We start from the raw sequence: 16,793 nt of genomic DNA on the forward strand, positions 1-16,793 counted from the left end.
ACGAATAAGCTAATGTGAGATAAACAAGGACACAAGAGGCACACAGGCACACCTTGCTTTATTGTGCTCTGCACTGCGCAGAGACTGCTTTTGTTTTGTTTTTTCCCCCCACAAATTGAAGGTCTGTGGCAACCCTGCACCAAGCAAGTCGATCGGTGCCATTTATCCAGCAGCGTCTGCCCACTTAGTGTTTCTGCGTCACAGGTTGGTAATTCTTGCAATACTTCAAACGTTTTTGTTATTACTATATCTGTTATGGTAGCTGTGATCGGTGGTCATCACTCACTGAAAACTCACAAGATGGCTGGCATTTCTTAGCAACAAAGTCTTATTTTTTTATTATTTTTAAATTTCCTTTTATTACATTTATCTTTGAGAGACAGAGTGAGACAGAGCATGAGCGGGGGAGGGGCAGAGAGAGAGAGGGAGACACAGAATCCGAAGCAGGCTCCAAGCTGTCAGCACAGAGCCCGACGCGGGGCTCAAACCCACGAACCGGGAGATCATGACCTGAGCCGAAGTCGGACACTTAACCGACTGAGCCACCCAGGCGCCCCCAACAAAGTCTTTTTAAAAACTGTATCTTGAAGGGGCACCTGCGTGACTCAGTAGGTTAAGCGTCTGGCTTCGGCTCAGGCCACAGTCTCGCGGTTCGGGAGTTTGAGCCCCGTGTCGGGCTCGCTGCTGTCACTGCAAAGCCCACTTCGGATCCTCTGTCCCCCTCTCTTTGCCCCTTCCTCACTCTCTCTCTCTCTCAAAAGTAAACATTAAAAACTACTAATAATAAATGTTCAAAATTGTGTCTTTAACTTTTGCTTAGGAATAATGCTATTGCACAGTTGACAGACTACAGCATAGTATAAACATAACTTTTTTTTATTCACTGGGAAGCCAAAGACTTCATTTGACACACTTCACTGAGATACTCGCTTCACCGCGGCAGCCTGGAACCCACAATGCCTCTGGGGTGTGTCCGTAATCCGGAAGCTACTTCATCGACGTGGGAACAACTACGAGCAACAGGAGCCACGTTCATCACCACGTTCTTCCCCTTCCTCATGTAATTCAAACGTGGAACGCGGCTGGAAGATGGCACGGCCATCTGGCTCTGATGACCTCTGCGACCTCCCTTCGTAACATTTCCCCCGTCCTCACCGTTTCGGCCACGTCGGTGAAGTTCTGATCTTCCAGCAGGGCCCGTCTCCTTCCTACCTTTGGGGATCTGTACTCGCCAGCTCCTGAAAAGCCCTCCCCGCTCTCAACTCTTTTAAGTGACTGGATCCCTTCTGACCTTTAGATCCTAACACCAGTGTCATCTATCACCGGCTGGTCTTGTCCACCCACCTAAACTAGTTGCCCCCACCACCCACCCACCCTGTTCATTTCCTTCCTAACGATGATCACAATCTAAAATGTCCTATTTATCGGGGCACCTAGGTGGCTCAGTCGGTTGGGCGCCCCACTTTGGAATCAGGTCACGATCTCGCGGTCCGTGAGCTCGAGCCCACGTCGGGTTCTGCACTGACAGTTCAGGGCCTGGAGCCTGCTTCGGATTCTGTGTCTCCTTCTCTTTCTCTGTTCCTCCCCTGCTCATGCTCTGGCTCTCTCTGTCTCCCCAAAATGATTAAACTTAAAAAAAACCACTTTTTAAATGCCCTATTTATTTATTTACATGTTGTTTTTGTCTACCTTCTGATTACAATGCAAATCTATAAGACTCCGTCTTTATTATCCATCCCTCAAATCCAGTCCATAATAGGTATCAAAGAAAGATTTGCTAATGAAGAAATTCTTCAAGTGAGAGAAGATAAGGGATGAATTTAGTATAAGGTAATCTACTCGTATGATTCATCATGTCAGGAAGAACAACTTAGAAATTCACATGGCCATTTTCAATAAGGGTGAATGCTATTTAATAAAATTCAATATCCATTCCTGATTTTAAAAAATAAAGCTAGATGAGTCTGCTTTTGGATGTAGACGCTTGAAAGGAATGTTGCTCCCACCACAATGGCACAAAACAGCCAGAGATAGCACAGAAGTCCTAACGTCTTTTGAGCCCATCACCCAGCTGGGGTCACAGAGCAACCAAAGCCTGAACTCCACGGAGGGCTGCAGGAAACGGCTCACCTGGGGTCAAGCAGGAAGATGTGGAGGACACGAAAGCCATGCAAACAAGCAAAATATCATCTAAAACTACAGCAAACTATGAAGGGCTGCGCACGGGCTGGATTCGCCTGGCCTCGGACCCGGGGGAGTCCATACTCACACCCAGGCTCTTTCCCGTGGGCCCCCAGCAGGTGCTGACACAGGGGCCGGGGCGGGGGACCAGAGAGAGCACCCTCCGTGGGAGGCACCAAGCAGGGGGTGCAGCTGTGGAAAACACACAAAGCCCGAGGCCCCGAGAGCTTCTCTCATGTGGAGCAAAAGCCTTCAACTTTAAGCTGCTGGGAAAAGGACAGCAGGCACATCACCCACAGGGCACAGGTAAATGCCACAGTGGCCTGGGAAAGGGTAGAAGAAGAAACCTTTTATCCCAGTGGAAGGAGGAAACTGTCCCGGGACCAGAATCCCATACCGATAAAATGAGAGGTCTGCTACCATGGGAGAGGGTCATGTCTGAGACTGAGGGTGGAACAGGACAGGAGAGCAATCCTCACCAACCCCCACTACCAGCCCAGCAATGAGGAAGAAGTAACAGGGGTCTACCGCTAGGAGAGGCAAAGGGGCAGAGGCTTCCACTCCCACAAGGATATAGGCGGCTTAGCTCAGTATGGAGCACCAAACTAAGGAAAGCCATCCAGGCCCCCCTGCTCCTCTGCATTCACAGGGAAATGGCAGATCGTCACTGGAATACCTGGAGGCCAGTGTGACACACGGAAGGCAAACACAACAATACCAAAATCTGAACCCAGCCCAGCTCCTGAACAGAGAGCCTCAATTCCCCTCCTGATGACCTCACAAAAGAAAAACAGTGCCCATTTCTAACCATTAAAAGCTCATGACCCCAGTAACTACTGTTATGCACACAATATCCGAACCTCAATAGAAAGTTAAAATACAGGCACAACTGAGCCGCTGTCAAGAGACAAAATAGTCAAGAGAACCAGACTCGGGGATGATACAGGTGCCCAAACGCTCAAGACAGGGGATTTAAAATGACTATAATCAACGTGTCAAAAGGGCCGGAGGAAAAAGTTGACAACATGGGAATTTAAACTCAGTGAGATGGTCAAATGAAAATGTTAGAAATAAAAGACAAAGTAATAGAAACAAAGAAAGCCATTTATACACTCATTAGATTTGACAAAACTAAGGAATCAGTGAACTTACAGATTAACCAAAAAAAAAAAAAAAAATCACACAAAGAAGAAAAACAGCATGGAGGGGTCCCTGGGTGGCTCAGTCAGTTAAGAGTCAGACTCTTGATTTGGGCTCAGGTCATGATCTCAAGGCCTGAGATGGGCTTTGCATTGAGCATGGAGACTGCTTAAGATTCTCTCTTCCTCTTCCTCTGAACGGCTCATGCTTGCTCACTTTCTTGGTCTGTCTCTCTCTCTCTCTCTCTCTCTCTCTAAAAAATAACTTAAAAATGTAGGGGCGCCTGGGTGGCTCAGTCGGTTAAGCTGCTGACTTCAGCTCAGGTCATGATCTCGTGGTTCGTGGGTTTGAGCCCCGTGCCGGGCTGTGTGCTGACAGCTCGGAGCCTGGAGCCTGCTTCGGATTCTGTGTCCCCCTCTTTCTCTGCCCCTCCCCCACTCACACTCTGTCTCTGTCTCTCCAAAGTAAATAAACAATAATTTTTTTTTAAAGGAAAGAAAAACAGTATGGAAACAAAAGAATAGCGCATCCAAGACCCATAGGACAATGTCAAATGGTCTAGTGTAGAATTAGAATCACAAAAGGGGGGCACCTGGGTGGCTCAGTTGGTTAGGTGACCGACTTTGGCTCAGGTCATGATCTCACAGTTTGTGAGTTCGAGCCCCACGTCAGGCTCTGTGCTGACAGCTCAGAACCTGGAGCCTACTTCGGATTCTGTGTCTCCCCCTCTCTCTGTCCCCTCCCCTGCTCACACTCTGTGCCTACCTCTCTGTCTCTCAATGATAAATAGACGTTAAAAGAAATAAAAAAAAAAAGAATCACAAAAGGGAAAAAGAACAAATAGGGTAGTAGAAATAAGTGAAGAGATAGAAGCAAGTATTTTCCAAAAATAAACAAACCATAGATCAAAAAAGCTTAGAGAACTTCAACTGGATGAGTAAAAATAAGGAAAGATGAGAAGAAAAACCAAAAACTAAAAGAAAAAGAAAGAAAGGAGGTAAAAACACATAACTAAGTTATATTCAATGTGCTGAAAACCAAAGAAAAAAGAAAATTCAAAACTTCGAAGGTACCCAGAAGTTAGAAAAATGTATTACAGACAAAGAGAAAAATTAAAGCAGACTTCTCAACAGAAACTGTGCAGTGATATTTTCACACTACTGAAAGAAAAAAATAAATGGCCCACTCAGAATTCTCTATCAAAGGATAACAGTTTGCAAAAATGCAGGCAAAACAAAGACTTTTACAGGAAAACAAAAACAGAGCATATTGCCGCCTGGCCTGTGCTGAAATGTTACAACTTTAATTTGGATCTCCATATATAAATAAAGAGCTCCGAAAATAACAATAAAAGGAAATTTAGAAAAGAATTTTTAAAATTGCATCACTTTAAAATATAATGCAGTGAGGGGCACCTGGGTGGCTCAGTCGGTTAAGCCTCCGACTTCAGCTCAGGTCATGATCTCGTGGTTTGTGGGCTCGAGCCCCGTGTCGGGCTCTGTGCTGACCGCTCAGAGCCTGGAGCCTCCTTCGGATTCGGTGCCCCTCCCTCTCTTTCTGCCCGCCCCCTACTCACACTCTCTCTCCCTGTCTCAAAAGTAAATAAACGTTTAAAAAACCTTAAATATAATGCAGTAGGATGCCACATTGTGCTACATGGTAGCGTGGCAGACAAAATAATGGCCCTGCAAAACGTCCACACCCTAATCCCCAGAACTGGCGACTAGGTTCCTTGACACGTGCAAAGGGGACCTTGTCGATGGGATAAAGTCACGGACGTTAAAATGTGGAGCCTACCCTGGATTATCGTAGGATCTCTTCAAAGTGAATACACTGGCAGAAGACGTGAGAGAGAAAGAGAAAGGAAAGGGAGAGAGAGAAAAAGAGAGATCTGAAGTGTGACGACCCCGAACAGCTACTGCAGCCAGGATCCAAGGAAAGCAGGTGACGTTAGAAGCTGGGAAGGCCAGCATGGCCATGAGGAATCCAGGCTGACAGACACAGGAGTTTAATTCAGCCCAAATCTAAATGAGCAAGGAACCGGATTCTCCCCCAGAGCCTCCGGAAAGGTGGCCCTGCTGACAGACAGCTTGGTTACAGCCCGGTGAGACCACTTCAGGCTCTGACCTAAAAACTGTAAGATAATAAGTATTTTTTAAACTGCTAAGTTCACAGTAATTTGTTCTGCAGCCCCAGGAAACTAACACAGGTAGCCGCTGGGCACAGGTGACTTTAAATTTAAAACCAAGGTCTGTTGCTCCAAAAGGTTACAAGGACACAAAAGGTATGGTCTCTGTGACCACAACAAAATCAAATGAGAAATAAGAAGCAGAATGGCATGTGGAAAGCCCCCAAATATTTGGAAATGAAACAACATATTTCTAAACAGCCTAGGGGTCAGAGAGGAAGTCACAGGGAAATTAGAAAAATCTAAACAAAACTCTAGAGAACTAGGAAAACACCATAAAGAATATTTACCTTGCCCACGATATGCAACACTCAAAATCAGACACTAGAGAAATCTCTTTTGAACCATGGGACGACAAAGAGATTTTTGCCATAATTGCTATGATTTAAAAAAAATTTTTTTTAATGTTTATTTTTGACAGAGAGAGAGAGAGAGAGAGAGAGAGAGAGAATGAATGAGCGAGGGAGGGGCAGAGAGAGAGGGAGACACAGAATCAATCCAAAGCAGGCTCCGGGCTCTGAGCTGTCAGCCCAACGCGGGGCTCGAACTCACAGACCATGAGATCATGACCTGAGGTGAAGTCGGACACAATCAACTGAGCCACCCTGGTGCCCCGAATCCCTATGGATTTTTAATCAGAAGGTAGGTGTCTACCAAAAGCATAAAAATATCAATCTTGTTATTTGCACCAAAAACAACTAGTTAGAAAATACAAGGAAGAAATATTCTATCTGTAACGGCAATAACAGAAAAATGTCTAGGAATAAATTTGGCACAAAATATTCAAAACGAACAAAAAATTAAGCGATTTTCTGCTATGATTTTTTTTTTTAAAAGACTTACAAAACAAAGAAACACACCATGCTCCTGGAAACAATATTTTGAAGATATTGATTCAGTTCTTTTGAAATTTCTAAACTTCACACAATTTCAAACAATAAAAAAAGTTATTTTTTTAATTATTTTTTTATTTTTTGAGAGAGAGAGAGAGAGAGAGAGAGGGCTCAAGTGAGCGAAGGGCAGAGAGAGAAAGAGAGAAAGAGAGAGAGAGAATTCCACAAGGGGCAGAGAGGGAGAGAGAGAAGCTGGGCTTACCCAATGCAGGGCTCAAACTCACAAACCAAAAGATCACGACCTGAGCCGAAGTCAGATGCGTAACCAACTGAGCCATCAAGGCACCCCCAAAAAGTTGTTCTTTTTAAATTCTTCTCATTATTTTATAAATCTAATTTTTTAATATTTATTTATTTTTGAGAGACAGACCATGAGCAAGGGAGGGGCAGAGAGAGAGGAAAACACTGAATCTGAAGCAGGCTCCAGGCTCTGAGCTGTCAGCATAGAGCTGGACACAGGGCTCAAACCCACAAACCACAAGATCATGACCTGAGCCGAACTCGGACACCTAACTGACTAAGCCACCCAGGCACCCCAAAAGTTGTTCTTTTTTTTAATTTTACGTGACTCTAATCTTCACTTGGAGAAATAAATATTCTAAATTATACTATAAAATTCTGAAAAAGAATGTTATAAGGTCACCGACATGGAGAGGCATTTAATGATTAAACAGTAAAGTACTTTTCCAAAATCAGATTAATAGTTAAACTGAAAACTCAAAGAAAGGTCCCATCATATGTGTATTCAGTACACGAAAAATATTTCAAAACCCTGGGGAAAGGATGATCTAATTTTTAAACACATGGAACAAAGGGAAGGTAAACAGTAAGCAAACACCACATTCCACACTAAGCTCACTCACATTCAGTGTAAGCAATAAAACCACAGAGAAGTGAACTCTCTGGAAGAAATCTGGGTGTGTATAAAAAAACTCTCTGATATGCAAAAAGGCAAATGACAAAGAGAAACATACTGCAATACGTAGCGCAGATAATGGGTTGATATTCTGAAAATAGAAAGAACTGTACGGTGATGGAGAATTAAGTAATTTAAGCAATTCAAATGATATTCCTTGGAAGATGACAGAATAGCTAAATAAAATATAAATATTATCAGCTTGAAGGCAGTGAAACAGTAGGAAGGTAGTGGAAAGTTAGTGGGCCAAGATCCAGGGGAGGGTACAGGTCCTAAAGGGTGAAGTCGGCATGTAGGGCTCCTTTTGCTCAGGGAAGGTTTGTCCAGAAGGAGCAGGTAAATGGCTGGGGCAGTTCTCACGACGATCTAAAGGAGCTGAGTAGATACGTGACAGAATCCGGGGCACGCCAGGCGTGGAGTCCCTATGAGCATCTACGTATTCCCTGTTGGGAGTCTGAATGGCTTTATGCTAGAAACGAGAGAACTGGATGTAGACCAAGCAAGCTTCATATGAACTGCCAACCTGCATCCAGTGCCCCGGAAAATCACCAGCCCCCAAACTGGATTAAGTGGATACTGGATCGTTAGCTCTCCTGGGAGCCTCACAGAAGCGAATTCAAATCTTTTCTGGTGGAAGATGTCAACCAGGACTTCAAACCATTCTGATAATTTTTACTTGTTCTTTTTTTTTTTAATGTTTATTTTTGAGAGAGAGAGTGCGAGGGGGGGGGGCAGACACACACACACACGCACGCACGCACACACACACGCACGCACGCACACACACACACACGCACACACACACGCACACATACACACACACAATCCACAGCAGGCTCCAGGCTCCAAGCTGTCAGCACAGAGCCCGATGAGGGGCTCAAACCCACAAACCACAAGATCATGACCTCGGATGAAGTTGGTGCTTAACTGACTGAGCTACCCTGGAGGCCTGATAGTTTTTAAAATAGAATGTCTAACTATTCAAAGACAACGAGGCACCGAAGAAAGAACCAACATCACAAACAGATCCACAAGGGTCCAATATATTGGAACTGACATACAGAGACTTTAAAATAAATGTACTTACTTTGTTTATATTGAAATCTTATTGAAAATTCCAGAGGGAAAACTGGAAAGTATAAAAAGAGATAGTAGTAGAGGGGCTCCTGGGTGGCTTAGTCGGTTAAGGGTCCGACTTCGGCTCAGGTCATGATCTCATGGTTTGTGAGTTCGAGCCCCGCATCCGGCTCTGTGCTGACAGGTCAGAGCCTGGAGCCTGCTTCCGATTCTGTGTCTCCCTCTCCCTCTGCCCCTCCCATGCTAATGTTCTGTCTGTCTCTCTCTCAAAAATAAACAAACAATAAAAAAAAATTAAAAAGAGATAGTATATTTGAAAAGCTAAATATAAATGACAGAACTGAAAAATACTTGCAAATTTAGAACTCACTGGATTGATTTAAGCCCAGATTATGACAGGGAACTGGGAGAGGAGTCAAAAAGAAACAACAGAGAATAAAGTACTAGAGACAAAAGGCAAACAAAATGGAGAGGTTTTGAAACAAAGGATGAGTCGAAAAGACTGGAAGTGGAATCTCGGAAGATGAGGACATAAATGATTGGGCACGACTGAAACATGTGACTGTACAAATCCAAGAGTGCTGTAAAGCACACGCATGGTAAATACAGAGAAATCACACCTATTCGCCTCACTCTGAAACTGCAAGGCAGGGGCGAGGCCAAACTCTTAAAAGTCTCAGGAAGACACGTTAAAATGAAAAGACAGGTTACCTTCCAATGAGCAATAATCAGACTCACAAGTGACAATCTCAACAGCAACAACGTGCTCAAGGAGATGAACTGCCATGCCGGAAGGCTCTGGTTTTATACTCAGTGAAAGTATTTTTCGAGAATGAAAATGAAACAGACATTTTCTAATAAATGATACTTGAAGTAATTTGTCACAACAGACCTGCGCTAATGGAAAACTGAAGACTGTTCTCGAAGTAAAATAAAATGATCCCAGATGGGAAACTAGAGATGTTAAGACGAAGTGAAAGAGCGAAAGTGTGATGAATATTGTGGCTAAGTCAAAATGAGCAGCGACTGTATGAAAAAGAACGAAGCCCACGGAATTCAAACACACGGTAACAGACGGCATGAGAGTCAAAAGCAGGAGGGGAACGAGCTCCTAAGAGAAAAGAACTTCAAGCTCTGTGACAAAGTTCTAGAAGCCTGGAGTGAGTACGGACACAGCAGCGACTTCTGAGAGCATCAGGAAGCCTCATGAAGGGCATCTCTCCAGAAGATTAGAGCAATTAGTTCTTGCAGCATTCGGGGACATGTGAGTTGAGTTTTACCAACCAAAGTCAGTTCAGAGGCTTGTTAATATTCCTAATGGAGGAATACACTGAAAAGCAATCAGAAGACAGCAGCATTCCTGAACAAGAAACTCAGCCCTGAAAAGAAAAGCAAGGATAGAATGTAAGTGGAATTTGAGGTCAGCTCCCATCCCGAGTAAGACCAAGAATCATCTGGCTAAAGGCTTAAACAGTGCAAGAGACAACATTACTAAACTTCTGTAACATACTAGATGGGCAACAATGTACATTAAAAAACTGTTCAAAAGAAAAAGAACAATAATTACGGGGGAGGGTCTGAATTCACTAGCCAGCTATGGCAGATGTAGTAAAAAGTCGCTTTGGAAATAAACTTTGTATTTCTCGGTCCTCTTAAATTTATTGATAAATCGTCCCATGGCCTAAGTTAGGACCTATCTTGGAGAATGCTCCACATACACCAGAGAACATATATGTTCTGCTGCTGTTGGGTGGAATGTTCTACAGATAGATGTTAGGTCCAGTGGGTTCACTGTGCTGTTCAAGTCTTCGAGGCTGACCTTTTGCCTAGCTGTCCCATCCATTCTGGAAAGTGGGGCACTGAAGTCTCTGACCACACTGCTGAATTGTCTACTTGGTCCTTCATTTCTGTCCGCTTGCTTCGTGTATTTTGGGACTGTGTTGTGAGGTACATATAGGTTTATGACTGCTATGTCTTCCCAAAGGATTCATTCTTTTGTCATTAGAAAATACCCCTCTATTTTAAGTCTCTAATATAACTACTCGGCTTTTTCATGCTGGCTGTTTGCATGATAAATCTTTTTCTAACCATTTAGTTTCCATCTAGTTGCGACTTTGAATCTAAAGTGTATCTCCGTGTAGGCAGCACACAGTTGGATCTTGTTTTTTTAACCGGTCCGACAATCTCTGCCTCTGATGGGATTATTCAACCAATTCCTGTGTGATGTTTTGGTTGACACTGCTGGGTTCCTGTCTGCCAGTTTACTTTTCGTTTTCTATTCATCTTGTGTCTTTCTTGGTCTTCCACTTCTCCTTTACTGCTTTATTCTACATTAAGATGGTATTTGCTAATACAACATTTTAATTTCTTTAATGATCTTTTTTCAGAACTTTCTTGAGTGGTTCTCTTTGTAGTGATCTAGAACTGACCTTGCATTCTAACTTATCGGAAGCTAATGCAGATTCTAATACGATATGGAAACCTTACGACTATACAGCTCTGTTCTCTTTTGCCGTATTACGGTTGTGCGTATCACTTTCACAAATATTACACTCCCACAAAACACTGTATCCATTACTCCTCCACATAACTTATGTCTTTGAAGATGCCACTGAAAGAAGAAACCAAGTATATACTTCCAGATTTGTTCTATTAACCTTATTTACCATTCCGATAAGTACTTCTCCTTACTTCTAAAGAGCACCTCAGAAAAACTGGGCTTCTGTGGCTATGCTATAGCCAGGTTAGCAAAGGTAGAAAAGTTAACAACAACTGAGAGGAGGCGTTATGAGTAAGTACATTTTCCATTTTTATAAGTTGTTCTAATGTCTTATGACAGGGCTTGTGCAAAAATAGTGAGCTGGAGAGGCAGGAGATAAAAATCTGACTGTTGTTAACAAGAGAGCTGACACGGAGAATAAAATCAGATACCCGGATGTACTTCTGCAGGTTTAAGAAGGTCACCTGGCAGGAGGCTGACTCAGCCTTCAATACAAATAAGAACTTTTTTAAAGACAGTCAGATTTCCTTGTCTTGAAGGTCATTCAGGTTTGTATCCTGTTGCACTTTCATAAGAAAGATTCCAAAAACTCTGGCAATTTTTCTAAGAAAGTCCTAAATGTAGGACTGGGGCCCGTTTCGTTCTGAGTCTTACTCTCCCTGTGCTTGAAGCCACAAGAAAAATACTGCATGATGATAATTTCTTTGAGCAGTATGTGCTCAAGACAGCTCTACTAAATATTCAGGAATTCTGGAAGCCACACAACCCTGGGCAGCATTAAAGTCAAGTCTTGGCGGGAGTATTTTCACCACAGGGGCAAATGCTACCAATTGTCCCTTCCCTACCCCAGGGACCAGCACATGACTGGCCCTCAATCGAAAAGAAAAAGAAAGAAAGCTTAAATTGAGGCTAACGCTAACCAAGACAAGAAAGTATGAAATCCATTTGATAAACATTTCTACCACGAAGGCTCTCGGGGTTATAGCATTAAACCTTCAGAAAGGTGAAATCCTCAATTCTTTATTCAGAACATCACAACCTCTCACCAGGTTAACGAAGATATTGTTATCTTACCAAAGTATCCAAGAATAGCTTTAATCTTAGTGCTCAAATAAAATCATAAGGAAGGATTCATTTGCAGTGGCTGTCCGCAGTCTCTATTAAAGGTTAGAGAAGAGCTTTAATTTTTGCTCGATATACTTAAGTGAGTTCTGTGGTTCACCGCGGAGACATACAATTAAATTATACAGACAATTTAATATAATGAAAAACTTACTTCAGATACGCAATCTAGGTTATACCAGAAGAAATAAAAAATATCTGTGTAACCACACGTAAAAAATAGGAAGAAAGTAATAGTACGTATTGTTTAAAACTCCTGCCTGTAATGCGAAGGAAGTCACTCTCTTCTCTCCCTCATGCGCGTACCCACCCACCTTCACCTATTCGGTGACCGTCTGCCAAGTGCCTACTACTCTACGCACTAGGAACTGGGGCAAGTACTGGTGGTGGGGCAGTGGGCAAAAATTAACTGGAGGAATCCCAGCACTCACAGGAGGCAGGGGTGAGTGGGTGAGGGGCAGGGCTTAGCGAGCCGAGGTCTCTCATTCGCCGCGTTTTGGAGACTGTCTTCAGGCTAAGAGCCACAGACAGCCATCAAAGGGTTTCATTAAACAGTTTCTGAGTGGCTAACCCCATGCTCGGTGGTGGGCCTCCAGAAATAAACACCCCACAGCAACCCCCTCCTTCCCTGCTCCTGCGCAGTTAGCGCGCTGCACCCCCCAATACGATCTGTTCTGCGGTCTGGTGGAGTCTACTTCCCGCTAACTAACCATCGGACGACGTGTCGATGCCACCACCTACATTTGTTCTCACTCAAACATTCTTCAGTCCTCTCTGTACCCTTCCTCCCTCGTCCACAGAATCTCATTTGCTGCTTCCGAATCTCTTCTTAAAGGAAACAGTTAATTTTGTGCTTGGTGCTCAGGGCAAAACTCTTAAGGCATCGCCACTCACAATTTTATACTCCTCCCATAGGCGGTCCAATCCAGTAAAACACACTCCGAGTCGTGAAACTGACAAAAGGATACCACGTTCGGGTGAAATGGTACTTTGCTATTTCCACAACAGTGTTTAATTTTTTCTTCTTCTTAATTTAGTTTCCAGAGTTTCTCTCAGTTGTTTAACCCATTTTCAATTTATTCTGCCTCCGCTCGCTTTTATTTTCTATTCTTCCTTTCCTGGGATTCTATTCCTTGGTTTCATGCCCACACTGTCTAGTGCCTTCTCTCATCTGTGTTAACAGAAAAGAATAAGTCTCTCTGTAGGCAATAAGTATCTGAGCTTGCTTCCCTCTTTTTCCTTTTGCCCCACACGTAGATTACAGCAGCCAAGTGGAGAAATGTCTAAATAGATCAGCAGTAACACAGATTATCCTGTTAAGTCACCGTGCGACATTATTTACATAGAAAATACTGAGGCATGTGCATGGGGTCGGTTACCCAAGAAGTAAAGAGTGTAAGTTGAACATAACCTGTTCCCCCCCCCCCCATCATTCTTCCATGAGTCCCCAAGTGAACCAACAGACAAAGATCCATTCCTTTGTTCTTCACAGTCCTCCGGGACGCGGTCCTCAAAGCCGCTCAAATCCACACGTCGTCATCTGAACCACTGCATCTCTCGTACCAAAAAATGAAGCGGTGGATGTAAATATGTACTCTGTGGACTCTCAAGCAAACATGCTTTGAAATTTTAATCTCCCTGAAATCAGGATTCATTTTCTACTCAATTATAAGAGCACTGTGTCACGATTCAACCGGCAGTGACTTTCCCTTTCTAAATGGTGCATGAAATCAGTGCGCATCTCACCATCAATAGCATCTTGAAGTCAATGGAATATGCCATAAAAACGCAAGAGAATGCAAATCGATGATATCGTGAATCCCATAAAATAAAAATCCTGTTAGCTACTGAAGTTTCTAATTTAATGAATGATTACTCAACAGATAAGTAATCAGTCACAGAATTTGCATTCTGCTAAGAAAGTAGGAAGGATTTTTGCCTGTCGTATTCTACGGGCAACAAAGTGTTGGGTGTTTTTGCATTTAAACATGGGTACGGAACGTTTAAAGACATTTATTTTACACTGGTGTACTAAAAAATGCTTTGATTTACCGTTGTGCAAATCATCTTCTATGTGGCTGGCACAGTCTATCTGAACAACAATGATCTCTTAGCATCTGCTGTTTTTAAATCTACAAATATCGACAGGATTGACTTATGGAGCCTTTAGGCCAGACACACTGCCCATATCATTAAAACAATTCGAATCCTTCCGTGGTTCAAATTAGCATGGTTCATTACACTAGGAGAAAACTTCATGAAACCTGAATGTTTAAATCTAAAATTCCAAGTAATAAAATACTAAAAGAAGAGGGCTTCTTTTCCCTAAAAATCAGAAAATCTGTTGCCATTCTCCCAAGGGAAATTTGTTAGGCATCACTGCTAGGCTACATAAAACCTCATGAATTTTGATTCTACCAATTCAGATTTCAGTATAATTTGGCCAAGAGCTGAGCTAAGGTGATGGGTTCTTTTGAGGGTTAGACTTTTTCCTTCCTATCTACTCCCCAGGGCTACAAAGAATGTCTGAAGCACAATACAAATGTATTGAAAAAAGAATGAACTAACAACCTTACAGGAAAACCATGATGCATTTTTAGGGCATTTATTAAGAACGCCGAATTTATAAGTGTTTTTATTGAAAATAAACATCCATTAATAAGCTCGTTTAAACACATTATTTCCTAGCAATTAATTTATAAACGCAAGGACCACAACTTGTCAAGAATATATACCTGACGAGTGTTACTACATACTAAAGTAACAAAACTGCATTCCTTTAAAATACTCTGAAGTTCAGACATCTCAATGAAAAGTACACCAGCCTTTCCTCTGGCTGGGAACTTGCATTTAGTAAATTGTTAATGCCCTTCTAGATTTATTACATTTCGATAAAGCCAACCAGGTTTTGTTTTATTGCACAAACTTTCTCCCAAACTATTTTAAAACCTTTTTATCTTACTTTCATGGCATTAACATTATTCATTTTAATTTAATGAAATCAGTCCAAATTTTCCATAATGCACCTCAATTTTAGTCTCAGGAAGGACTTCACTGTCCCTAATCTAAGAACAAGCCCTTATATTTTCTTAAATATGCTTAGCAGAATTCTTAAGGAAGAGAATGTCATTAGCATTAAAGCACATTATTAATATATAATATTATTCCAAATCAGCCTCATTTTTTAAAGTAGCATATGCCGTACTTAAAAAAAAAATGGGAGTATTTTTTGTACTTCTCGCAAACTTACTCACCTTATAAGAAGCTTAAAAAAAATCAGGAAAGTAGGTGAGCAAAGTCTAGGTTTCTTATGTACACACTAATTAGAATTCCACAACCTAGTTTTCTGCTCATTAGTCTGTTAGTCTCACTTCAGAATTACTCTGTCTAGTTTTTCACAGAAACCTAACTTCCCTCAAGCTTCCCCGGATAGCAGGAGGGTAATTCCAGGGCACAAATTATGCCTATGTTAACAAAAATCCTACTTGTCAAGTGATTCCTCGGAGCAAATCTAAAATCACAAAGTTACTTGAGCAGTCAGTACGGATTCCTTACACTGTCTCTTAAACCATATAAACTATATGGTTATAAACCATATAAGCCATATGGTTATAAACCATATAAACCATATAAACCATACTCTCAGATCCATGGTAAAATGGATGATTAACAGAAACTATTTTGTACATACAAAACTTTCCGGTGGCTGGAGTATAAAACTTCAGAGTGATATACCCCAGGTACTGGAAGGAGATGGCTGGCGTTATGACGGCAATGTCAGGATTTTGCTGTTTGAGACAGAATTAATGTGAAAAATTCCAGTGCAAGCTGACCTACGATCTCTACCTTCTTCAGTACCCACTGTCTGAATCCTATTTTTTCCTGCATTATCACAACATTTTTAAAGGAGGTGACTTACACACTATCATAATCTCATCACTCAAAGGGTCATTTAGAATAGGACTCCTAGATTCAGCTCTCATCCAGTTAGGACACGAAATAATGTTAGAACAGCACAGTCCAAGACAAGGACTCGAAGCCTCCTCATTTCACTTCCTGGTTGCATTCTCCTGGGGTAATGTTATTTGACATCTTTCAGCTTCAGCTATTTAATCTTTGTAACCCTAAAGTTTATAAGGCGCTGAATTCTAAATTTCTAGCTTAAAATCCAGGAGCGTTTTTGTAGAACATTTCCCGAAAATCTTGAGTTCACAGTGTTCAGATACAGAGAGCAAATTATTTTAGAAATACAAACTGGTTTTTAAAAAAACAATTAATTATAACCATGCAATTAAGTGACAAATCACTAACAAAAACATAAGTAAAATCCCCAAAAATGTGAGGAAAAAAATTGTCAAGAGGGTAAAAGAAGAAAACAGCATAGACATTAATGAAAGCAGTAAATATGAAATCGTGTACAATTTAACTAAAGCAATAACTTAGAAGGTAATTAATACCATGAAGTGATTTGAATTAAAAAAAAACCAAATGCTTAAAATAAATGAGCCCAGATTCCAACCTAAGAAATTTGATAACAGAGTGAACCCAAAGAAAAAGAGGAAAAATATAATAAAAAAGCAAAACTTACTGATAACTTAAAAGGACGCTACAAAAGAGTATGAAGAAAATCAGAAGTTGGTATAATTGGAAGTGAAGCAGACAAGCCTTTTGTAAGACTAATCAAGAAAGAGAGAAAAAGCACAAACGAACAAAATTAACAATGAAAAAATCCAGCAGCAATGAAAGAGTAAGAGAATACCACAAATGACTTTTTAC

At 41.8% G+C, this 16,793-nt stretch overlaps 1 protein-coding gene across 7 annotated transcripts in view; it reads right to left on the minus strand.

Annotated features, from left to right (window-relative positions):
• The window catches only part of HIVEP1 (HIVEP zinc finger 1), a 148,034-nt gene that overhangs the window by 47,236 nt on the left and 84,005 nt on the right, over window positions 1-16,793 (minus strand). For 2 of the 7 annotated variants that reach the window (XM_019420111.2, XM_019420109.2), the window contains exon 1: window positions 9,107-9,197. The exons of 4 other annotated variants lie outside the window; for them this stretch is intronic. In XM_019420111.2, the coding sequence (XP_019275656.2) occupies window positions 9,107-9,182 (76 nt within the window). In that variant the 5' untranslated portion in view covers window positions 9,183-9,197. Of the gene's footprint in view, window positions 1-9,106; window positions 9,620-16,793 lie in introns of those variants that run through there. One more of the 7 variants, XM_019420108.2, reaches the window with a different exon arrangement.

This window comes from Panthera pardus, unplaced genomic scaffold, assembly GCF_024362965.1.
Source record: "Panthera pardus isolate Hobbes unplaced genomic scaffold, ASM2436296v1 HiC_scaffold_17, whole genome shotgun sequence".
NCBI classification, from domain to species: Eukaryota; Metazoa; Chordata; class Mammalia; order Carnivora; family Felidae; genus Panthera; species Panthera pardus.